Raw genomic sequence first — 26,579 nt, forward strand, 5'->3', positions numbered from 1 at the left:
TTGTGTCCTGTGGTTTTTAACTAAATGTTTTATTTTATGAGCTTGTAAAAGCCAGAAGATCACTTGGAAATCAACCAGACAATTTCAGTGCACTGCATCTGTAATTGATACTTTAGATGTTGGTCATTTAAGATATAATATTTGTGATAATTCAATGAGCTATTTTTATCATGTCTTTCAGATTTATCTTTTCATGTATTTATATGGATTAGTTGTACATAGTCAGATGTATAGGGTTAGGGAAGTTTGATACACTGGCTAAATGCATCTTCTAATAAATCTTAACCTAGTGGTAATCATGCTCTGAGTTTCAGAAATATTTAAGTGACTATACCATATTTCTTTCTGTGCAATTTTTTGTGATCTTTCAAAGGCTTTTTTTTAACAAGCATTAAATTTAAAATTATGTTTAAGATAAGGTTTGTAATGCAAACCTTCCATATCCATGTTTCTGAAAGCCTTGCTGTATTCAGCATAGCACTTCTGTTGTCATAAGTAATTTCCCATTTGGGTGTAAAAATAGGTCTGTAAGAGATTATGCTCTTTCCAGTGGCATATATGATAGGTGAAAGGCAAGGCTGGGAATGGAAATAGATCCAGAGTTCTTGTGGCCCCCTTTGTAGGTTAAAAGTGTAAAGGTATCAGATTTAATGAGTCTGTATTACAAGTAGGCTGTTATTTTCTAGTTAATTATAATTAAAATTAGAGGATTCACTATTTCAAGGAGACACATTGAGTCATTTATCTAGTTCTTAAGTTATTAATTCTTTGCATTCCAGTGTATGAAAAAAAACTTTAAAATTGATTAAAGGTGAGCTTTAAAAAAAGAAGTCCAAAGAAAAACAGATGGTCCTTTCTTCCTGGAACTGTAGCTTTGGCTTGATGAATTGTGTGCAGTAAAGTTTTCAAAAAGAGATATTACGTTTCAGTAATCTCAATTTCAGAAACATTCTTGCAGCATTTCAGTACATCTTGCCAAAGCTGGCGTCTCCAGGGAGCACTACTCTGCTCTTGGCTGTTGCTGCAGTTTCTCATCTGACATCATCAGAAGCTACTGACACATTCTGCAGTATCAGTTTTCAAGGAGAATTTCTAATGGCATTGACAGTTTCCTGCATGGTCTGACATGATAGGACTTCTTTACAGTACTTGTAATAGATAGGAGCAATTAATATTCTCAACTATTCTCATTTAATTAGGACTAGTTTGGGAAGTGATACAGATTATGGTGCAGTCACGTTCTATGACTGCACCATATGTGAATGTCCTATGGAACACATACTGTTCCAGTAGGTACCAAGGAACATACAGGGTAGTGTGGGATGACCAGATAACATCTAGGAGATGGTTTTAATTTTTTTCTGAGCATTTGTGGAAGTCTTCTTGTGATAACCAGTAAGACTTCACTGGAAATAGGTATGTGTTTTAATGATGGACAATTTGATTGTGTTGGATGAGCTTACAGTAATATTTGAATTTTAATGGTTAAATGCGCCTCAATATGTATGTGAAAAATAAATTGAAATTTGGGGTTAATTTGAGTGCTATCAGATAAATTTATGGAAAAGTGAGACAGGGTAGCCAGAAGGACTAATGTCAGAGCATGGCTGCCACATGAGATAATATTAATTCTAGTTTTGCTTAGTGCAGATGGAAAAGATAAATACCATCATAATTCAGGGTACAAATGTAAAGTATGCAGGTGTTGCAGGTACCATTAATGGACATATCTTCAAGACATCTCTGTTTTGAAAAGGCTCACTAAGGCTGCTAAAGGAGGGAATTATAGTTGAAGCAGACTGGACAGGAACAGGTAAGGAAAGGACAAGATGACAAAGAAAAAAGAGGAGAATAAGCAAAGCTGACAAGCCTGGAGTAGTTAAGAACAGAGATAACTGAGTGACTCTGTCCAGATCTTCATCTCTGGATTCAAGTTATTCTGTGGCTAACATTAACATATAATTTAGAAGATTGCAAGATGTTGGAGCTTTTTAGTCATTTTTCACTCATCTGTTCACTCACATGTAGCTCACAAAGGCTCAAGTTAAATGCCGGGGGGAAAAAAAAGGACGTTTGCTCTATTTCAGCACTGGGCTCAGCCCCACCAATCTTCTACTACACGTCAGTTGATCCATTATAGCTGTCCAAGTGTGCGAGCCTCGCCTGAAGCAAGCTCAAAGTAATTTGAGTCATCTTGTTTTTCAATGAAGCAGGGCAAAACAACTCAAATTATCCTGCCTTTGCCACAGGCTAAGAGCATACACACCGGCAGCTATGATGGATCAGCTACCAAGAAGTAAAATATTGTTGTCACTAAGCCTAGAAAATTTTAACACTTAACTCAATTGGAGTATGGCTAAAGCAGTGCACTGTGGAGGATCTGTACACATTTGTATTGGCATGGAAATGTTTGTGCTGCCACAGCTGCTTCCATAGGTAGAGATGGAAATGCTTCAGCATAAAGCTCCTTTGCTCTGGCAAAAGCAAATCTATAGCTGGATTTATGTTAAAATTCTTACCAATAGAGCGTATTATTAAAAAAATTAAAACTGTAACCTACTGAACTTCTTAGTATAGTTCCTGTGTCAAGTATCTTACATTAAAATAGGCTGAGAGTTTTGAGGAGCTGCAATGTTTTGTCTTCTAGCAATTCAATTATGAGCTGCCAGACTTAATTACCATAGAGTTGTTAACCTACGTGATTTTGAGAGTAGAAGTAGAAAAGCATGCTCTCTAATGACAAGCACAATTGTTATTCTACCAGCTATTCCTGCTGAAGACTCTCTTGAAGAAGTTTTAAGTGTGAATGAAGGATTATTACTGTGCAGCAGAAATGCAGCTTAAGTTGGCTGTAACCTTATATGCTTTTTTTTTCCCCTTTTGTAGGGAAGAAAAGCTTAGGGGCCTGTTTCCCAGCTTGTCTCATCCAGGAAAGGCATAATAGGTTTCTCCCACCCCTGTCAGGGAAAAAAAAAATCCCACAACCAAAGCCAACAAGCCTGTGTTCCATTAAACTTTCCTTATCCTTTCTATATAATAAGGAATCCATTTGTTCTCTACCCCTTTTCCTCTCCAAAATGCACATCAAAAGTGTGAGATCAGATGCTAACTTCTTTCACTCTCCCCATTTTACAAACAATAAGTGATGGAGGGAGGGGTTATTTTGTCCAAGCTCACAGAGCAAATCAGAGCAGAATTAGGTTGGCATGTTTTCCTGACTTGCATTCCTTTGCTGTTACCAGTGGGTTATGCAGCATCTGTACAGCTCAGCTCTTCAGGCTGCATTCCTTTCATGGTCCCCCATGGAGGAGATGAAGCATCTGAAGAGGATGCAGGCCTTTGGAAGATGTTTTTTGTTGTAGAATCTCTCCCAGTTCCTGACTGGCAGTTCAGATGACACATCTGTGGGAGAGTCTCACACTGTTTGGTAGAGCCTGCTTGTTCTTCCTCACAGTCTCACAAGTGGAGGTTGTTTTCTGCATGTCTTTGGAGATTTTGCAGTGACGTAGGGCTTTTATTCAGATTCGTATTGGGCAAGACTCATATTTTTTAACACTTAGGTTTTCATGTGTTGTTTCACTGTATTGATGTATTTTTAAAATGCAACAGAAAAAGCTACTTTCCAGCCATCCCAGAGCCTTTGCTTTAGTTTCCTTTGCTTTTGAGTGATGTTATGTTCTGTTATTCTGATTTTAAACAGTGCACCAAATCAAATAAAATTCAAAATAAAATTTAAGATGCGTACTATAACCAAAGAGGTTTAATAGTCCGTAATGCCATTTATGGCATTTTGTAAGTAGCACTAATATAATGGTAGAGTTAATCATCTAATTGTCCATATTCTATAAAAATAGCATAATTTAGGAAATGAAATGAATTTTTGTATATGAAGCATCCAATAATACCCTTCTGAACCACAATTAAGGCACTGAATATTGAAAGAAGATGGTATATCTCTGGGTGCTTTATATGCACACATATCTTGTTGCTCCTGTAATGAGTCTTTCCCACCTGCTTTCACATGCTCTGTGTTTGTTCCTTGGCTGAGAGATACCAATTCTTCAATGGAATATTCTTTCTAGAAGGTTCCACAGTTATATTTTCACAGGCCACTGTATCTGACTAGCTTGTTGACAACATTGTTCTTGCCCTGACAAGGAAATCTTGTGCTGCAAACCTTGTTTGAAGAAGTTTTTATTCTTCCTCAAGAGAATGAAGCAGAGCGAAGGAAATTAAGAAAGCATTAAGACTTGAATATGATATAAATGAACATAAAATTTGGAATAATTTGTTACTGAAATAAATGCATGAGAACTATGGGGAAGTCAAAGATAAAACTAGCTAATCAGAGCAAGACCAGAATATTTTTGGGTTTTTTTCAGTTACCTTGAAAATCTGTGTTTTTAACATTGCTGTTTGTTAATTGTTTTAGTAGGGAAAAAAAATTTGGTTAGGCTTCACATATGTTGAAGGACATGATATTCTATAGAATGCATGGTAGACTACATAGGGATATATATATGAAATAGATGATCTGAACATAAACTGGACATGACCATAAAAATAATTTTTAACAGATGTAGATTAATGTTCAGAGTCTGTTAGTGCAAGGCAATAGCAAAAGCATGGTGGTTTTTAAATGAACACCTCACATATTGAATCAAATTAACAAATAGACTGAATCTGATGATTCACTATAAAACCAAGAGCACTACTGTGAATTTGTATTTGTGAATTTTATCTCTTAGTTTATCTTGTAATTTGCTTAAAGAATTCACCCAATAAGATAGTAATCATTCAATTCATTATACTCCTATTAACTAAATGATTGGAAATGAGCATGGTTAAAGAAAACTTGCCAGGAGCAGAGATTGTACTTTACGAGATTGTTTCAAGAAACATTTTTTTCTGTATTTCTGTATTTTTCTAGTTTCTGCTCTCAAACCATTACATTAAATATTAAAAAAAAATTATTTGCTTTGGACTTTTAGACATAAAACTACCTAGGAACAACAGCAAAATGCCCAATTCTAATTGAATTTGCAGAAATGTGCTTATGAGTCTATACTGATTAAAACTCAATGCACAGTAACTTTACACCCTGGCTTCCTGTGTGATTTTCTGTGAGCCAGCATCTTTTCAGTACCACAGATCTCTGAAATAGGGAACATTCACAACTGCATACTTGTTGCCTTGTGGTAATTTTATGCAGCAAAACACTTGGAGTAACAAACTGTTAATGGGCCCAGTTATTTGTGTACAGTGGGATCATGAGCTCCCAAGTGATTTCCCTTATTAAGCCTGGATGTCTGGTTCCCTGATGCCTCAAAAGCCCTGATCAGGACCAGACTCCTGTTGAATACACACTGAATAAGGCTTTTATTTTTGACCAAGATAGTGCTATGAAGAAACAGTGAGTAATCCAGTTGTAGAAAAGAGAGGATGAATGAATATAATAGCAAACCCCATACTTGGGCCTTTTACCTTCCTACTTTTTTCTGTAATTTTGAATCATTTATTGAATTTGTTTGCAGGGGTTTTAGTAGTATTAGTTGTTCTGTTACATTGCTACAGGTAACATACTGAAGATACCGTTTTCTTGAGGGGGGTGTGTGTGTGTATGCTTGCTTTCAATATCAGCCATAATATCCGTCTTTGAGATGTGACATTTTGGGGGATATCTAATTTCTGAGGTTGTGTAGATAAAATTGTGATACAAAACCAAACAAGGGCTTTTTTTTGGCACAGCTCAGCTCTTTCTTGCTTTTGTTCGTTGTCACATCCATGTTTGGTATCTGCTTACTTCCAAATTACCTTTGCAATGAAAACACATAAAGGAAATTTCAGCTTTGAGTGTTGTTTTCTTCTAAAGGATTTTGGGGTTAGGAAAATAGAAGTGCAGGGTCTTAGAATTTAAAAAGCTTTAGACTTGGAGCTAGCATTTTTAATACAATGCTGCAAATTCTTGACCTGCATAAGCTGTAGTTTGCTTTATCCCCGAGGCACTAAGAAAATTCTGATGTACAGCACATCTCTCTATTTCAATAGCAGGCTTTTCTTTCTGTGCAAGCACTTTTTTTTTTCTGCACAGAATTGCATCCTAATAGGATACATATCATTACTGTGTCTGTGTTCCTAGAGATTTTAAGCTGCTTGTTTATTTTTTCAGCTCTGAAATGTTGATTTAAAGGTCAATGTGGCTAGCTATTCTCTCTGGTTAGTTTTTGCACTGTTGTTTGGCAATTTGGAACAAGAGCTGTGCAGTGTGATGCTTTTTGTGTGCCTTTGCAAGCAATGTTAGTCATCCAAAATGTCGGCTCCGATAAGAAGATTATTTTAGCAAAGAAATGGATGTGCATTGTTATGGTTTCTTTAGCTTTGCTGTTTCTCTGCTGTGTTTTTGTCATCAATGATTTCTTAAGAATCTGCAAATCCAAAGACAACCATTTTTCCCCAGTCAAGTAAATGCTGCCTTTGCTAGGAAAATTCCTGTTGTCCAGGAGCTTTTAGACAACCAGAATGCTGTGCAAAGAAAGCAAAATATATTTAATTCAGTTGAACAATATGTTGACCTAAACTGAATAGCAAGTCTTACTGCAGGCTGCACATGAGAAGGGACTGCCTTCTGCTGCTTTTTCATAAATATTACTGATTAGCAAAACCTTTCATTCTGCCCATTGATTTACTGAATTCCTCCTGTTTCCCCACACATTCCTCTTTGCCCACCACATCGTGTCTTGGATTTGTAACATGGTGTTTCTGCTGCAGCACAATGCAGACACACTGGAATAGAAATCAAAGCAAAAGTTGCTTTTGCTTTGCACAAAGACAAGGAAAAGTGGGGTTTCCTTACCCACTTGACACTGGTGGGGTGGTGAGACACGAGAACAGCAGGCCCTGTCCCCACTGGTGCATGAACTAGGGTTTTATAGAAATCAAGAATTCACAGTTTTGTTGCCTGGAGGCCTTGAAGCATGAGAAAATGTGGAAATTTCTCCACGGTCATAGATGGTAAAATAGCTCGGCCCAGTGTGCCGTGCTGGGGTAAGTCAGGAGGAAACCTGGGTCCTTTACTCTTAGTCATCTATCTGTTAGATAATCTCTTCTTTTTTGAACAGTCAGGACTGTTTTATCTAATTAGATATACACTTAAAGACAGACACATTCTTCCAGAACACTGGATGTTATTTATTGGAAAGGTTAGAAAATCAAACCTGTTGTTTATCTTAAAAACTGGATGCCTCCCAACTCCTTTCCCACTCCTTCTCCCTGACATTGTACTGTCACTACATTACAGCTTCTGTTTAATTATTCATAGCCCATATATAACACCACCACTTAGAGCAGGAATGGGAAACTACTGCACTCTATCCTCTGTTTTATGCAGTTTAGTCAGGTAAAGTACAAGTCACCCAAGCAGCATCTTTTGTTGGTAGCTAAAGGTGTTTATAATTGGATGGTCACAGTGCTGTTGAAGAATGATAGCTAGAATGAGTTTATGTGCAAGTTTTGATATAATTTAAAGCCTTGTGCTGCATGAAGAAGGGTAGGAGAGAGGATGGGATCTGGCAGCTTTCTCCATATTTCCTTTCTTATGGACCCAAATCACTCCTAAGAAGCTGCTGACCTGGAAAAGTATCAGCAGGCTTCCTTATAAGTGAGCATTTACTTTGCTTTTTGCTTCCATTCTTTCAGCCTACAGACTATGCTGCAATGAGAACACAAGGACTGAATAATTTAGGCCTGATGTGTGATACCACACAATAAAATGGCTTAGCACAGTAGAGGTTTCCATATACTAATTTTGGTGTAGTGTCCTATGTACATAAAACATACAAAAGGTCTGGGCTGAAGGCTAAGAACAATTGGAAAACACAGCAGAACTTTCCTAATCTCTGTGTATTTTTCCACTCTGTCCTGTGGAGCATCTGCATTCTCAGTTATAAATGGTATGGTTCAAGGCATCTCTGTTTCTGCTCAGTGGAATTTTGTCCTTTGTACTGTCCATTTTTATGAATTTGATATCAGGTGAAGTATCACAGGATATCTCAAGTTGGAAGAGGCCCATAAGGGCCATCAAGTCCAACTCTCTGCTCCTCAGGGGACTGCCTAAAGCCAAACCATGATAGGGAGCATCAGTCAGGTGCTCTTTGAACTCTGCCAAGTGAGATGCTGTGGTGACTGACCACCCTTTCAGTGAAGAAGCTTTTCCTGACATTCAAGTGCTTGGGCACCATTTGGTATGAAAAGATGTCCTCTTTATATAACACTAGTGTGGAAATGAAGGCCTGATTAGTTAAATTTCAAATACTAGTGTGGCACCATTTTTTGCCATGTATGGTAACGGTAGAAGATGATTACATGCCAAAAGATAGCATAGTTAAATTGCATCAGTTATTTTAAAGTTACTGTAAAATGTACTTTTATTTTTTTTCCTTCCTTCCATTGTTAAACATGGATAGCCTCTGTTAGTAAAGCTGTAATGACAGTTCTTGATACTGCAGATGTGGGAATGTGATAGGTGCATAAATGCACATAAAATGTTGTGGTCAAAATTGAGCTTCCTTTACAAAGAATTTTTCACAAATATAGTATGCAAATATGAAAAGATTTGCTGAGACTGCATTCTGGGCATTTCTTTTCTTAAGTCATATAACCACTTCTAGTATTCAGTTATCTGAATATCACTGATGGTCTGGATATCTGAGATGCATTAGGTCCAGATTGCAGACAGCTTGTTAGTTATTCATGTTCCATTTGTTTAACTGATTTTTTAAAATAAGAAGTATTTACCTCATGATATAGGTCACAAATCTTTAACAGTACAATTAATGTTTCTGACCAATACAGAACAGATAATGCAGCAGGTTAATGTATTTTCCAGGCTGACTGACTTACAAAGTTGATGGAAAAATAAGTGACTTTAATAAGTAGTTTTCTAGCATGTGGTCCTTATGAGATACTGCTATGAACAGAATATAAAGGAATCCTGTGAAGAGGAGCTGTAATGAAGGGCAAGAATAACACGCTGTAAGTCACCAGCAAAGGAAAAACAGGCTTTGAGAATGGTGGTGAGCAAAGAGGAGAATGGGCAGCTGTGATGTTTTCTCTTTGATGTGCAGGATCTCACTGCAGGTTTTCTGATGAGGTACAAGCTCACCACATTTGGTGGCAAGGCAGTGTCATGCTCTTCTGAGCCCTGTTTAGGAAGGGAGCATCTCAGGCATGTGGTGGAGCTGGAGCCCTGATTTTTCATCCTGTTGTCTGAGCTAATGGACAGAACTTGTAATATTATGTGATATGCTGTACACTATATACCTGTGCCAAAAAGAGCCAAGAAGATACTGAAGATAGTGGGGTGGGACCCCTGAGCTGCAGGCTGAGCAGCAGTTGCACTTACTTCACTGCCTTAAATTGTCAGTTTGATGGCAGGCTGCAAATCTTTGTGTGTATTAATACTAACAAATAGATAGATATATTTTTTTATTCCATAATCAAGTGTAAAGAAAAGCTGAAAGTATTTTCTTCTGTGAGTAATGAAAATTATAAGGAGGTATATGTAATAAAGCCCTCAAAGGAACAGATACTTTCTGGTTTTAAATGTTTCACCTCAGAGAATCATGGCATTGTTTAGGCTGGAAAAGACCTTTAAGATTATCAAGTCTGAGCACATCCCTATGCACTGCATCCCTAAGCAGCACAGCTACACAGCTTTTAAATACTCCCAGGGATGGTGACTTAAGCACTCCTCTGGTAGCTTGTTCCTAGGGCTAGGTTGACAGCACTTTTGGTGAAGAATTTTTTCCTGGTATCCAATCTAAACCTGGTGCAACTTAAAACTATTTCCTCTTGTTCTGGTGCATGTTGCCTGGGAGAAGAGATCAACCCCCATCTTGCTACAACCTTGTTTCAGGACAGCATTTACCCAGTTCTTGGTCTGGTAACAAGTTCTGAGTTTTGAATGCATTTACACTTTCTTTTTTTTACCAATCCAAAACTCTTTCTACAAGGTAACCAAGTGCTCTTAATCAGAGTTGATGACAGGCAGGCAGCAGATTGGGTCTAACACAATTTATAAAGTTCTGTGGAATAACAGACACTGTGGAAGTATCAGAGTGAAATGTTGCTGAAGGTGTGTTTTTTTAAACTTCAGGCTGGGCGATGCAGGTTGCAGCCTTTGTTTTCGTTCAGAGGAAGTGGGAGGATGACAAGAGTCACTTCGAAAAAATGCTGGATTATTTCTGTGACATTCGTGAACCACTACAGCTCCTCATCTTTCCAGAGGGAACTGATCTCACAGGTAGGCTGCACTTGTCATCTTCTCAGGGAATATTCAACATGGAAATTCTTTGTTGTTTATGGAAAGAGTTTAAGAAAGTCCAAGGCAGGATCAAGACTTGGTTCTCATGGGTAGTAGAAATGATAGTAAATGATCGAACAATGTGCTGATTCATGTGAGAGGCACAAACACAGTTCCACTGGGAGACTTTGCCAGTCTGCCTGAAATAACTTACATTGCAAAGCATCTACTGATTGACACTGCTTTTTATTGGTCAGTGCTGTACATACACTGCATTAGCAAAAGCAGGTTTCAAGACCTGGAATATATCACTTGCATGCTCCTATTTCCTGAATTACTGTGACAAAATCATTTCATACCAATGAGGAATCAATTTCAATCCCAAAGAGGGATTGAAAAGGACTAATGATTCTATTTGATTTCTTGGCCAGTGTTTTAAGAGGGGAACATGGAGATACTTGTTCCTTAGGCCATGTAAGTACTGGAAGCAGTCTCTATCTGCCTCTGTGAGGGAAATATCTCTGTAAAACAAATGTTGAGGTTATCATAGGAGTAAATGTAATGAGTTTGGCCCTGTAGTATTAATTTTTAATCAAATATCTACCTTGATACAGGTATCTTATGGCATCATTAGGAAGCTGTTAATCAATGTTGAAGACAACTCAAGTGCCTATAAAAGAAAATATTGCATCAATGTTCTGTGGTGGTTTGTGCCTCCAGCATGATGCCTGATTTGATAAGTACTATCTTTAAATAGAAAATGAATTGCAATTAAGCTTCTAACTTTTGGCTTATTTTAAAGATTTTTGCTATACTTTTCATTGCAGATATTCTCAAATCATATTTTATTGCAAAGCCATGTCAGTAAGTAGTAGACATGGTATAAAAATAACTAGCATATGGTGCTATTTTTCCTTCTATATTCCAAATATCCTTAAAATGGGTATGTGTGTAGTATTCAGATGCTATCACACTGTAGGGAATTATTATTACTTGATCAGCTTTCCTTAAAGAAGGTAAATTCATTGAACTTCTTCACATGACATCTCTTGTTGAATTATCTTGTATCTAAAGATAGGAAGAAGGATGGAATTTTTTTCACTAAAAAAATTGTGAGGCACTTGGACAGGGTGCCCAGAGAAGCTGTGGATGCCCCATGCCTGGAAGTGTTCAAGGCCAGGCTGGATGGGGCTCTGAGTAACCTGCTCTAGTGTGAGGTGTCCCACCCTGCCCGTGGCCGGGGGTTGGAACAAGGTGATCTTTAAGCTCCCTTCCAATCCAAACCATTTCAAGATTCTATGAAATTATCTCACTTCAGCTTTTTTTCTTGGAATTCATGAGGAACTGTTTCCTCCTAGTTCTAAATTATGAGGTACAATCTGTATCTTACTCACGGAGTCAGGTGACACCTCCTTGGAGCACTCACACTCTCCGAACAGGTGTCTCCATCTCAAGATGTCTGAAAGAATTGGATTGTTTAGAATTTATCCATAAATTTTGTATGCCTTCTAATCTCTAGAGGAATCTGGTATTCCTGAGAGACAACAGATTTTTAAAGAATTGAGGAAGCTTTGTATTGCAGGTTTAAAAAAGATTTGGCTGAGGACTGAGACAGCCAGAGTGTGTTAACATTTGTGCTGCAGTCCAAAAGACAGTGGTGAGGATGCTCCCACCTGAATATAAAGCTGCTTAAGGAAACACAGGGTTTTCTCTGTGCTGTAGTAACTGATTTAAATGACTTAGGCTAAACTTGGGTGTAAGCTGTTTATACCCTCCACTGAGAAACTCATGAGAACAAGTTTCTTTATTTAATTAATTTAAAAATAAAAGCTAATTGAATTTCTGAACACAGGTTGTTGACAGATTTTTTTTCCCTTTGGTAAGATAATTCTGTTGTTCTGATTTCCCCTCTTTATGCCTGTGAAACATGTTCTCATGAACTTCACAAAGCCCAATGGAGATGTACTAACTGTGCTGTTCTGCTGAGGCCACCACAGGTGCGTGTGAGCAGCCCAGGAGGAAGCAGAATAATGGGAATGATGGAGTGATGGATAGGGAAGACAATAGGGCACTGCTGTGCTGGCTTCTGACATGTTAAACTGTCCAGTGTTTGCCACTCTTAAATTGCCATCAAGTATTGAATGCCACTTGGATACTACATTTGTGCATAAAAGGATGAATAGAGATGGACAAAACCCTGTATTTTTTTCTCTGGAAGTAAATAGCTCTCCCTCTCTGATTGTCTTCACAGGAAATATTACTTAATATACATTTTAAAATACTGTAGGAGACAGAAAAAATTCTCTTGACAAGCTAATCCTGACCAAGCAGTAAATGTATGCCATATGAGAATGCTAGAACATAATGTATGTACCCTTTTGAAGAAATTATTTTCAGAAAACTGTTGCATTATTAACATATTAGGACCTGTTGCAACTTCATGTTCCATCCTTTAGAGTAAGAAATAAACTGCTTTTTTTCTGAACAGTTGCTCAGAATTGTAGGGAACATTTTGCAAAAATAGAGGCAGTGACTCTTGTTTTCTGCCCAAATGGTAAAACTGCTAACTACTTCTGAAAACAAAATTCCTCTGGTGCTTAAAATGAAGAGCAGCATTCTACATCACTGAATAGCAGAACTGCTGTGCAGCTCTGTGCTGCTGTCATTTCTTTATCCTCTCAATGGGCATGTGACAATGATAGATTTACTCCTCTTTATAATATTTGCAGGTATTCAAGAATGAGATTTCCAGGAAATGTAAAATAAGACTGTATTTTTATATGGGCTACTGCCTGACTTTAAGGTGGTGAAGTACTTTGCTGTGGAAGATGCTACAGAAATAATTTTTAGAAATAGTAATGTCATGAACCCTGAACATTGTATTTGCAGACTGGATTGTATAGGGGCTGAGGTAATAATTACGTAATTGTATACTTATTTCTGATAGGTTGGCCATCTTTTCACTCTGGAGTACTTGAAGGTTAAAGCTCAAAGGTATTTTGTTGTAATTGCTTAAAAAGAAGCTCTCAGCAGGTAAACATGTAGCCAGACTTTCTGAAGCCCTGAGGAAAACAAAGCAACCATGAGTCTCGTGCTGCTGGAAATCTGGAATACAACCCACCATATTGGCTGTTCTTTTGTTTTTCCTGGTGTTCCTTACAAGATTGTTTGTAGTAACTCTTCAGAAAGCAATAGCAAAAAAATAAAAAAAGTTGCTGTGTTGCTCTGTGCCTGGTGCAGCCTCATTTCCTCTGGATTTGTGTGTGCATCCCTGTACATGTTCCTTTCTTCACACCAGTGCTCCTTTTCCCCTGTGTTCCCTTCCGTGTGACGTTTCCTCCCCAGAGCTCCACTGCCGCCTGGGCTGTGCTGCCCCGGCCAGTCCTGGGGCACCCGAGGGGCTCTGCATGCTGTGCTGAGAGCCCTGGCACACCAGCAGCCCTGCAGCCTGCCCTGCACTCTCCCTGACTCACATCTCTACTCACAGAAGCTTGCCTTTACCCAGGGTTTTCTAAAGCTTCTGCTGGGCTGGATTATCTTTGAATCTCTTGTCCCCGATAAACGGCGTTTGCAGGGGGCAATAGCTTCAAAAGTTAAGGGGAACAAACAGGTGGACAGAGTGTGATTGCACAGAGCTTTTTTCCTTGAGGAACAACTAAAAATCAAATAGGAAAGCTTGCTGAAGTTCAGACTTTGGCAGGAGTGATGTGATGTGGATGACAGAGGGTAATAAAGATCTGCAGTTGGATTTTTAACTTTGCTAGTAAATGTGATGTGATGTGCTTTGGTAGTGCAAAGAAAATATTGATCAGAAGCACTGAAAGGGGTAACTGTAATGTGGAATAGGTTGAAAGTAGCACAAGTAAGAAAAATTGCTTCATTTTTTTCTCAAAGTGTTAACTGTGAGCCAATAAAGCTTTATCATTTCTATGCAAACCTCTAATAGGTAAATGAGGATTTTATTTTTTATCCAATTTGAGAGACTTTTGGAGTACTCATTTATTCTTTCACTGTCTGGTACTAATATAATTTGAGAGTACTTGAAGTCATAGAAGAACATGCATGTTTTTATCAGTGTGTTTTTATCACAAGTGAAATTAAAGGAAAAGGTAGTACTTAATATCAAATTTCAGCTCACAAGCTAAAAATACCATTTTACTAAAAAAAAAAATTGAATTTGTTCATTTTATGCACAGCTTTTCAGGAGCACTTGTTTAAAATCTGTAACTCAAAAATCAAGAAAATGTGTTAGCAACATTTCTTCCTTCAGTTACTTTAAATGAAATTTTGAGGTGTGGTGCTTCTAGAAAATGTTGACTTTGAGATTTTCCAGTAATTTTAGAGTGAGGCAAATGGGATTTAGAGAAAAATGGGAAAAATATAATCAGATTATTTACCAAAGGTGGCACAGGAGCACAAAAAAAATGAAGAAGTTTTGGCAAGAACTCTTAAATTCTTGTATTTTTGTGTAGTTTGATAGTTGCTCTGCAGATGAGTCTAAATACTCAAATAAACTGCATGGTTGCACCTGTCAACACCCCACAGAACATACTCTGAGAGCCTGCATGCATTTGCTGAAGGAGACAGGGGAGGAGAGGCAAGTTGGTGTGAGACCTGAGGAGACAGGGCATGAAGCAGCCCTGGAAATGTCCCACATCACCCTCAGCTGATAAACTGGTGCTTTCCATAAAAATAAGTTATTCTCCTTATTTTTTTTTAACAGCAAATAGAACCAAAGGGTTAAAATACCCCTAATAGGAATGATGAGCAAAAACTTGGGGACTAAATTTGCTTTGACTTAAATACAGTGTAGGAAAGAAAATACTCGTTCCTAGAAAGCAACACTTGGTCAGCTTTTCAGAGGGCTTGGTGATAGGGGACATTACCTTTAGTCAACCAAATGATGTGAGTGGCCTTTTGAGACTGAGGTAAACTAAGTGCATTTCTAGGACCTGTTTCAAGAGCTACTTGAAGCTATTTGTGTTGGTAGTTTGAAGAAAAGAACATGTGTTTCCTCTTTTTGAGGAAGTTTTTAGGCATCTTTCACTTTTTTTTTTTATTATTCCACCTAAGACTGTTATAAACTTGCCTGTGGAACAATAAGACATCTGCATAAGTTTTGCTGCGCTGACAGTGTAGCCTGGTCTATTGATTATGGGATTTTAAAGAGGCATTGGTTGTGTGAATTCCCTCAAGCTGCTGAGGATATAAAAATGGGTTTCTAATTTCCTGGATCAGTTTTCCAAACTCTAGATTTCATAGAATGGGGAGCATTGCATGTGCTGCCTTTTGTTAGCTCTGGTTCTGAGCAGCTGAATTTGTTCTGAATCTCCCCCAAAAAGTTTGGGCACTGGTGTCTGGCACAAGTATCCCAAACAGCAGTGGGCACCAAGGTCCTTACATTGGATGAGATTGCAGTCAGAACATTTAGTCATAAGTAATAAAAGAGCAAGGAACTGGGTTTTTTCCAATGCCAAGATTACAGAAGGGGGAGGAAGGGCATCATTCCTACTTTTTTTGTAGTGTGGAGGCTTATGCTACCCTTGCTTTCAGTATATCATCAAAGCACATTGACCTTCCTGACTTGCTGTAATAAATAATGTTTAATGCACAAAGACCTGTGGCTTTATAGTTGTTAGGAAGGGGAGAGGGAGATGATTTTTCCAGATGACAATGATCATTGTGTTAGCTGGGAGCATTATTCTAGTTGTAAAATCCCATTACACTAGGGTCATGCAAAAAGGGAGGGGAGCAGTCTCTGTTATATAAAACTTACAGTCCAGAGGCAAGACAGGCATACAAATGTCAGGAAATAGCTGAATAGTGTTGGCCAGTGTGCTGATGTCCAGCTGTTCACACATTTCACAAAGGCAGTGTAGTAAAGGGAAATTTGGAAGATGTTTTGCAGATGTTTACAGTGAATTCTTGCCAAGTACAGGGAGGTGCACTTAGAAGAAGTTTGAAGATGATTACTTCAAGGTGATGAGCACTGGAGGTCCCAGATTTTTCTTGCAGCATCAGTTGGGTTTTACTCAGAGAACATAAGTGTCCTTTCACTCCTTGCTTATCTTTGGTGCAAGTAGGAGTGTTTTGAAAACACCAAGGAGCACTTTCATGCTGCCTCTGAAGCAAAGTGCTAGTGGAGAAGATACACAGAGATAGTTCTTCTGAGTGCTCATTAACTGTGTGCACTTTGAGGTCCTTAAAACTTAGAATTCTTGTTTTAGACTGCTTACCTTTTTGTAGATGTATATGGCACTTGTGTCTCAAAGCTCTGATTGACTTGATTTGCAGATTGCAAATTTTCTGAAGTGAAACCCAAACTTGGATATGCTGAAAATGAAGAATATGATACTTCTGTCCTTTGGAAACAACAGTACATTACCTTAAGAACTTTTGTGATAAATAAATTTAAAACATTTTACTTGAACCATTCCAGAATCTGGAAAGGAACTCTTGATTTTGGCATTTTTTTATAGGAACACACTTGGTCATCGGTGTCATTTCTTAGAAAATAGTTTTAGTTCTTGAGCTAATACTGGTGCACCTAAGAGGTAGAACCTGGTTTTTTTGGAGGAGCATTTAATAATTACCAGATTTCTGTTGCCTTTTCAGCCATTCCAAGTCTGGCTCATGGTTCCCTTTGCGAGTTTTGCCATTGCAGTGGGAGTCTGCAAGGCAAGTCCCCTTTGCTGATTCAGAATAGTCATTTGCAGTATTGAATGGAGTAGTAGTTGAGCAGACAAAAATAGATATTCTGACCATGTGGTTAAAGACATAATGTATATGTCCAAGGGAAGATAAATTAAATTACCTAGCCAAGTGTAATTTTAGTATTTCACACATTCCATAATTTTAGCAATGCTTTTTGAAGTTGCAATATTTTTCAAGTATTTGTATGTTTTGGCAATTTGGCAAGAATTAAATCTTTAGATCCTCTTTGCTGAATCACTTGCTTGGCTACTGTGCAACAGCTTTCCTTTCCTCCAAATCACATGGTCAGGAGATCTGTGCAGTGAATCTTAAAGTCTGCATGTATGAAAAGCAGCTCTCTCAGGCATGGAAACAGTAGGTCATAGGGAAAAGATACTTAGTATGGTAATATATTATAGCATTTATTAATTGATTGACAAACCTTTAGGAGGGGCACCAGCATTTTTGAGAAATAAAGAGGTCATATAATTTAGGGACAAAAGAAAGATAGGGGAATGTTGCATTACAGCAAAAAGGAAATCTCTCACTGCTGTTGATTTGTTCGCTTGTGCTATTGTACTTTTACAGGAAAAATTGGGAGGACTGTAAAAGGAAGGATTTATCTCTAAGTATCAGTTATGTTAAATGATTAAACAGTGATATGTTTTCCATTACTTTTATCTCCCATCTCTGTTAAGTTTAACTGTGGACCCTTAAAAAAGAATTTTCTGCTTTAAAAATAAAATAGATTGCTCCAGCAGTGATTTTGTTCCATACATCTGTTGCTGGGATTTTGTCTTTTAAGCACCTGTAAAATTTCATAAATATGAGTTATTAAATAAGTTATTTGCTCAAATTGATTTTTTCCATGTTTCCAAGGGAACACTGCATATGTCCATTGCCTTTTGGCCCCAGGGGAGGCACAGCAGGGCCCACAGTAAAGAGCTGAGTGTAGCCAGCAAAGTCCTTTTGGCTGTTGACTGAGGCTGCTTGGATGAGCCTCCTGCACATCACAGGAGAACAAATTGCCTCTTCTCCACCTGTCTCCAGAAGTTTTTGCTTTGGTGTCCTTGTCTTCCTTGCTTAGTGGGCTCTCTTAATGGGCAACGAGCTCTGGAAGGCCTTTGGTTTTCTCATGAGTTTTTTTTATTAGCAGAGGTTTGAAACACGTTTGTCATGGTGTTTAGCCATGGTGCTTTCCAGCTGCCTTGCATGTACTCTGTGTACAGTGGCAGGCATGTCTTGTGGCACTGAGGTGCTTGGTCAAAAAGTTAAAATGGGGAACTATGTGCAGCACAGGTTGATGAACAAAGCATGGTGAGTTCAGAATGAAGATGTAAAATACCATTTTAAGCTATTAGATTAACTGCTTTCCTCTTTTTAATATTTTCTTTCTGAAATAGGTGTAATGTGGTTAAACACTGACTTCAAGGTATTTCTGTTCATAATATCGAATCTACATTACTATAATGTTGGGCCTTTTGAGTTGGAAAAAAACCCCAAAACACAATTGAGCCACTTAATACATCTTATTGTAGAATGGGTATGGAAGTGTACAGAGAACTATTTAACAGACTATTAATTTATAAATTTCAGATTGCATTTGATAAAGTATGAAAGATTTGCTGATGATTTGCTAAAATGAAATGAGAGGGTAAAAAGGCTTTTCTTGCAATCCACATGGCTCTTCCTCATACCATGGTATGGCCAACTGAAAGCACACTTGTGTCTGCCTCCACATCCGTACTGTGTGAGCTGCTGTTGTGCCGTTCCTGTCGTGTTATCATTCCATTTAATCCATGGTCTGTGTGCCCAGTAACACCAAGTGCTGCTTCTCCTTCTCTCCTCAGACAATACCAAAGCCCGCAGTAATGAATTTGCTGAGAAGAACGGACTGAAAAAATACGAGTACGTCTTACACCCACGAACGACCGGATTCACCTTTGTGGTTGAGCGTCTAAGGGAAGGTAATCCTGCCCTCTCCTTGTTTTTCCTTTAAAATGATTGTAACATGGAGAGATTTGAGACTTGATAACAGACACTGACATCATCAGGAGGTACGCAGGGAATGAAAGTAACTTTTGTGTTGTTTAGTTTTAAGTATTTTAGCTTGTTTAGCAGTCTTACTTCAGAAAACCAGTGGAAAAAATCTCAAGGAAGTTCAGCCTGTACCGTCCTCAACCCCGAGTGGATGGGTGACACTGAACACACAGGCACGTATGTCACTGCCCTCTCAGAAAAGGCTTCTGGGTTTAATTCTGAGAGCTGGGTAAATTAATTGTTATGTTAAATGGACAAGGGGAATGCACAGCAGCATGGAAACGCAGCTAGTCAGCTGCCCAGTGCTGCCAGATGTTTGGGGTGATGGTGACTCAGAGAAGCTGTGTGAAATACAGGTTGTGCTGCTTGGCAGGGTAGTGGCAAGCGAATGTGTGATACTTACTTTTTACTCAGAAGTGGTTTTCCATCCCAATATTAATCTAGGTGTTAGGGTTGAGTCCCTTTTATAGGAGAACAGAGTATGAAGGTGTGATTGTTACACTGAGATGTCTGGGAGTTGTTTTGGGAATGGGCACTTTGAGGAGGTTGAGGCCATCAGGACGTAACTTTTAAATGGTAGAGATGTGGCAGGGATTCAAGTACAGATGAGTGAATATTTGCAGGATATACGGTTGAAGAAAATAAACATGTACAGTAGATATGAAGTGACTTTTTTATAGGCTGGTTCTTCAGGGAAAAGCAATTCTAGATCTTTAACACATGCTGGTTATTTTGACTGCCAGAAGAAGAAGTTTGAGATTATTAAAAAGAATAGGGCCCTTCTGATAGGGTTTTTTCTAGCTGGAATCTTTGCTTGGGTTTTCGAAGCAGACCTGGCTTGCATTTTACCTGCTTCCTTCTAAGCAGATACCCTAAAATCACTGCGAGTGCTTTGGAATTTTGTCCAGCTGGACAATCCCATTTATCCGTTTGACCCTATTAGTATTGCACATTCAGAGCTGGACACCTTAGATTTTCATCTCTCTTGAATGTTTATTACTCAATTTGCTGTAGTAAAAAAATTTGCTACATACACAGTTTCAAAAGCTTCCTATACTTAAAACTTCACAGCATTAAGTTAACCTAGTGCATAACAGTATTTCAAACTGGAATAAATTTTCAGTTAAAGAAATGTTTTCCACTTGAAATATTAATAACTTTAAAAAAATTCTTTATTTGCTGCAGGAGCAAGCTTTGTGGTATACAGTAATTTTCTAATTTTATAAAAATGTTTTTCTCTTCCATTGCTCTATGAGCAATCTTTGCAAATTAGGCGGTTGGGTTATGAAAAGGAAAATATTTGAGGCTGATTAACTGATTTTATGCAGTAGAAAGCTGGGGAAAAAACAATAACGGTCCAGCCTTTGAAGTGGTTTTACATCTCCTTTTTATTTAAGGCAGGCAAATATTGTGTGAAATATTAATGTCCCTTTTGTGTTGAATTTACTAGATATTGGATACTTTGATAGGCGTTGTAGGCTATATATATTATAACTGTATGCTATTATGTAGTAAATTGTGTGGGAGAAGGTAGTTCAAGTAGCATTTTAAAGTACTTGGCTATTACTTCTTAATTTAAGAATTGGTTTTCAACTGCTTCCAAGTGTGCAAAATGGGGACCATTTGTGTTGAAAAGTTTTGGGTTTTTTTATATATGTGTATATATATATATATATAACCTGTCTGTAGTTGCTGCATTTTAAAATACTTCATTATATTTTATAGATGTGCAGATATATATCAATCTCAATCTTTTCATCTGTACAATATAGATATTCAAGGCTGATATTCAGATGCAGATGGCCCAGTTGGTACTTGGTGTTATTGTGCATCTCTGGTTTGAGTTATAACTTAAACTGATAGAATGCTTTCTTATAATCCTAATTTCTGATGCTAGCAGTAGTAAATAAAACCAGGACTGTCAAGGGATATAGTGTTAACCTGAGTCTCCATTTCTGAATTGTCTTAATGCTACAATCATAGTAATAATCATAAAACCAGATTTATTTTCTTTTTTTACTCCTCATACCTGCAGGCACAAAGCAGTGTTTGTGACTTCAACATGCAGGAGGGAGTGGTGGAGATTTTAACATCATGTTTATGTCTTTGAAAGTATTTTTGTGCATAGATGACAACCTTACTGCCTTATAGCTCTCCTGTGAATACATTTTGGCTTGTGGCTGTTTTCCATTCCTGAGGCTCAGGTGTCTTTTCTTCAGGCCTATGTACATTATTTTGTTCCAAAAATAGGTTGATGAAAGAGAGGAAAAATGTAATTAGAAGTTTAACTGCTTTTCAGATGTTGAAGAAACTAATTTAATTTGGCAAGAAGCCTGATTAATATGCATCACAAGCTGTAGCATGAAAGAATTACCTATTATTATATAAAAATGACTATTAGTGACCCTTCTGAATAGGAAATGAAGAATCAGGTGAAAATAACCTTCAATAAAATTTTGCCTGTATCTGTGCAAAGGAGTTTGTTCCTGGAGGAAGCACTGTCTGCGCCCTGCCAGCATAAACCGAGCAGTTACCTGTTCCTTGCTTTCCATAGGTGGCCAAAAGCACTCAAACTCCTCTGGCTGGCTTCTCTTTCTTACAGGGTCCTTATTCAACTGTTTGGTTTCTTTGGCCCATATATGTTGTGGTGATGGTTTCTAAGTCACTGCTGAGATTATGGGAGCTAAGAAAAAAAAGATCTATATGATGTCTGCCAAAACCCAATGAAAGTTGTTTACATCTCCTTGGCTTTTGACTCATACCTTTTCTTTCCCCATTCTGGTTCATCTAAGTGGTAGCTCTTCCCCCCTAAGCTGTCTCTTCTAAACAGAAACCCACACAGAAGCTGACTGGTTTTTCCTTTCATTATGCTCAAGTGCCAAAACAGTGAAAATAATTGTTTTATTTTTAAATTATCACATTGTCTTCTTATTCATAGAAACCATAGAATCACCCAAGAGTAAACACAGACTATGAATATGCTTTAGATGTATAATTAATAATAGATATACTCAAGAGAACAAGGACTTCAGCTGTTGCTAGTTTTCAGGCAAGAGATACCTGGTTAGTTGACTATTGATGGAAAGCTAAGAAAAATAAAATAGGTGATTTGCTTCTTTCTAATTCTGTTCACTTGATCAAGTGAATCATTTGTCTTGTCTCAGCTATAAGGAATCGTTTTTACCAGGATTCAATCTAGTAAAAAAAAAACATTTTTGCTGTATTTCTTTGGGGAACAAAGATGAGCATTTTTTGAAAGAGAGAGGAAGAACATGTGAATGCACAACAGAAAGTGAACTCCAGCCTCCAAAATGAGGATTGATCATTACTTTTTTTAGTTAATCCCTCTCTTTAGCCATCTCCTAAAATCATATTTAATCCTTTTTTTTAAGCCTGAAATTTTGAGTAGATGTTATGTGTGGAGTAATTTTTGGCAGAACTTGGGTTAAGGTAAATCATCTCCTTTTACAAAATGTGGGACTTTGAAAAGGGCTGAAGGAATTTAAATAAGACTTTTATAAAATCATGCCATTAGCAATGTTAATTGAAAACATTTGTGGTTTATATAATGTTCTTGAAGATCCATTTTGTGAGATCCTTCTATAAGAGGAGGTTTCAGGAGGTTACTCAGAAATTATGTATAGGTTTGCAGACCTGTTTATATTTTGTAAAGTTTTTTCTGAAGTGCCAAATGACATTGAAAGTTCAGCTGACTTGAATGCTCAGTTTCAAAGAGATGGAAAATAATACTGGTTTGATTTGATTCAATATTGTCTGGATTCATTGAATTACATATATTATCTTGGCATAATATCTGTAATTGTGGCCAAATAGTCTGTCAAGAGAAAATAGCTGTTTACGAATGTTTTCTTAAAATTGCTTCATGGCTTTTAAGCATTTTCTCAGGACTAAATAAACAGTAAGTGTTAAGACAGAGCTAACACTTTAAAGCATCATTAAAAGATTATTCATGCTTTTGTAGACAGTCATTTCTGCCAACATTAAATTTAAACTGACCTCTTTTTGACACTTCTTCTACAGCCATCAACAGTCTTTAATAGCTGGATACATTGGACTGGATGTTCCCATTGTGGGGTTTGTATTTTACTGGTTGTACAGTATAATGACTAGTCAGAATTGGTTGTCTTATTATAGTATTTCAGCTTTGAATTTATTTCTGGTTCATAATTAGCCAACTGAAAAAAATATTGCAGATAACATCTGCCAACTGCAGGATCCCAAAATAAACAAAGATACACATTTAACATGCTTGCCTTCATTGCACATTCTTACTGATGGAAAGAAACTGTGATTCTCACCCTTTTTCCATGATTGATTCAGAATTGATAGTTTTGCCCTAAAATTAATGTTTATACACACACAGTTGAAGCTCATCTGTATCTTCTGATGTTCATACCTGGATTTTACAGTTGCTCTAAGTAATTACATGCAGGTATTCAACCTGATTCATTGCTAGGGCAGGAAAGTTTTCTTTAGGTGTTCAATCCAGGTTATCTCTATATAAAACTGTAAATGCTTTAATCCTGGGATGCTTAGTGACTATTATGTAGATTCAGTAGTATTGTAGATTCAGATTTTCTGGGAATTAGAGTATCCAGATATGCATATTTATATACTGAACTCTTCATGACATTTATTTGGGTTCTGGTGCAATTTGCTTACACGGCACTTTTGAGCTAATAACGTAGGGAGACAGTTTGTGATTTGCAGATCAATGTAGAAGGCAGTCAATAGGAGATGATGATTAACAGTTCCTGAAAGCTGAACAGTTTGGCTCCCCTTTGCTGAGGTGTGAAGTAGCCAGGGTTAGGCAGCAGGTCTTTGTGAGCAGTGCCTGGACATCTTGCTGTGCACCAAGAATATTTATTAATGACACCCTTCAGATTGAAGTAGCCAGAGTTTATAAGCACTCAGAGCTTTTTTCTTACTCTGACTTTGAAAGAGAGGCAGGGAGTTGCTTGTATGAGTTGATGAAATGTCAGTGAGAAATGCTACCAGGGGGCTTGTCTTCTGGTGTTGATGACACTTATGTCCTAAGCACCTACAGCTTACAAGGCAGGTGCCATTTGTTCTTTCAAACATAAATCAAAGTAATACCAATTTCTAAGTGTGTTAGATTTTTTAAAGAGAAAATTGATGTGAGTGTGAAAATCAGGTCTACTCATTGACTGAAATGTTCAGGCTGTGGTAAGGGGTGTATGAATGAATAGATGTACATATTAAATAAACTTCTTTTTATTTTGATTACATAGTTTCTTTCCTCTTTACATATATATTGGGTGAGGCATGTGGGTCTCAATCAGAGAAGTGTCTGCTGAATCACCTGCAGAGGTTTTATGTGCTCAGAGCTATGTAGCAGGACTGTAACAGTTTCCAGGTTTATGCATAATTTGTCTTGTGTGTAGCAAAAGTATAGGACATAGAAAGGCCCCACATCAAATGACAGAAAAGGTTAGATTTGTTCTTTCAACAAAATTTTGCCTCCCTCTTTATGACTGAACAGATTTCTGACTCCTAGAATTATACATTGGACCACTGCCAGAATTTCTGTGGGTTTTGGCAAGGCCAGAGCTTGCACACTGACCAGCACTGCCATCTCTCAGAGCAGCTCTTGCCTGTTTGTGCTGGTTGCTCAGTTCTGTAAACTAAAACCAGTCTGTTTTTGAAATAGGAAAACATAAGTGTCCACATCAGCCTTAGCTTTGGGTCCTCAATCAACTAATTTCACCCATACGTCCATCAGATTTGCAGAGATTAAACAGCAGCTCTAAACCATCATTCCTTAATGCAAGGAAATTCTTTCTTCAGGATTTCTTTTTCCTCTATGCATGTGTTCCTCCCAGAGTCATGTTACTAAGTAGATTGATACTCTGAAATTACTGAGCTATTGTGAAAGAGCTTTGAGCAAGTTTTTAGCTGAAAATGCAATATTAGAGCTTCACTGACTGCTGTAATTGATCTTCTGCTTTTATGAGAATTGGATCCTGCGCATTAAATAGCATAGCCTTTGATACAGAAATATCAGTATGTAAATTGAAGCTTGCATACTTTTTATGCCTTTTGTGTCTCAGTAAAAAATTCATAACATTAGTCATATAAAAAAAAAAAAAGCAGAGACCTGGTTCAAAAGCATGCTTTTATCACTGGGCATGTCTGTGAAATTCAGCAAAGCAGAAAATCGGATGCAGGCTGTGGTGCTTTATTGCAAATGCTGACAGTTGTCTCTGTGCTCTGGAACATGGGAAAGGGCAGCTCGACTTTTTCCAGAATCATGTTAACCGCTGATGATTACCATGTCTTGCAAACATCTGCGTGTGTTGGCTGTGATGTACTTCTCAGAATGAGCACCAGCTTTCTGTTAGATATTTTCTGGCCTTCGGTACACGTTGAAGTTTCTGTTTCTCTTCTTTCATGTCTTACTGGAGCAACATTCTACACTGCTCGCCCCACCTCTGTGGAAAACAGTCCATTGTTTCATTCCTCCTGGGAAGGATTTGCTTTTTCCGAACCACTCTTTTCTGTCAGCCCCCATCCTTTCCTCTTTCCACCCCTACTGCTATTGAGAAGGGAGCAGAGCCTTTCACTGGAGGGTTTATGGTGTAAGAATCGCTGTCCCTTCAGTGTTTGCAGGGTGACATGTTTGAGTCACCACACATCTGTGGTATTCATCGGAAATATTTCAGGTTTTACGTTCTCAAGCCTCTCAACGTCCACCTACTGCAGTAATTCCCTTGCAGTCTCTCACGTGTGAGTCATGGCTTGTGACAAGCAGATACACCATGCAGTGGATCATTTTCCATTTACCTCCTCACAGGTTATTAATAGTTGCAGTGGTAACCATACTAAAAACTTACCATTTGCCAGCAGTTACCCCACAGTGGTATTAGAGGTTTCCACTGTTTTCCCTTGACTCAGAATACACAGTATCTGTGGTAACGATGTGGTAATGTTTGGCGAGTGTGGACTTTTTTAATTGCTTCAACTGGAGGCCTGGAACAATGCTAGCTCATCAGATTGCATATGTAAAAACTAAGCTTGGCCACCAATGAGTTCAGGAAAAATGATTTTTCAGGAAAACTAGAATAATTTTCTTCAGAATTATGAAAATGTTCCTGCTCTTTGATTTTATGTTTATTTCCTCTTGAAGATATTTTTAAGAATAAGAATTTTTAAGAAAGGTTTTTCTAGTAGTTAATGTGCTTTGACTAGGTGGTGGACCAGGAGTGTGGGTAACAAGGTGTATTTGCTGGTCTAGACTGGGTCAGGATCTCTCTGGGTGTGTGTTTTGAAAGGTCATTCATTGATTTGAGTGTTTTGAGTACTGAGCTTTATGGTTGTTTTTAAAAACTTAGGACAGACAATAGGTGAGCCTGAGGTAAAGTACAAGTTCATTAGTTACTGCCCTTTCTTGCCAGCCACTGATCCAAGAATTTGCAGATGATATTGGTTGGATTGGTAGCATATTTAATTATTGCTGAAGTTGAAATTAATTCTTATAAACAGAGGAGTAGTATTGGCATCTATT

The 26,579-nt window shown here is 37.8% G+C and overlaps 1 protein-coding gene across 10 annotated transcripts in view; it reads left to right on the top strand.

Moving 5' to 3' along the window:
• The window catches only part of LCLAT1 (lysocardiolipin acyltransferase 1), a 112,055-nt gene that overhangs the window by 42,487 nt on the left and 42,989 nt on the right, over positions 1-26,579 (top strand). For all 10 annotated transcript variants that reach the window (XM_071423688.1, XM_071423631.1, XM_071423664.1 and 7 more), the window contains 2 exons: positions 10,154-10,300; positions 18,844-18,960. In XM_071423688.1, the coding sequence (XP_071279789.1) occupies positions 10,154-10,300; positions 18,844-18,960 (264 nt within the window). The remainder of the gene's footprint in view (positions 1-10,153; positions 10,301-18,843; positions 18,961-26,579) is intronic.

The sequence above is a fragment of the Agelaius tricolor genome, unplaced genomic scaffold, assembly GCF_023055355.1.
Source record: "Agelaius tricolor isolate 1412-34295 unplaced genomic scaffold, bAgeTri1.0.p SCAF_1, whole genome shotgun sequence".
Classification (NCBI taxonomy): Eukaryota; Metazoa; Chordata; class Aves; order Passeriformes; family Icteridae; genus Agelaius; species Agelaius tricolor.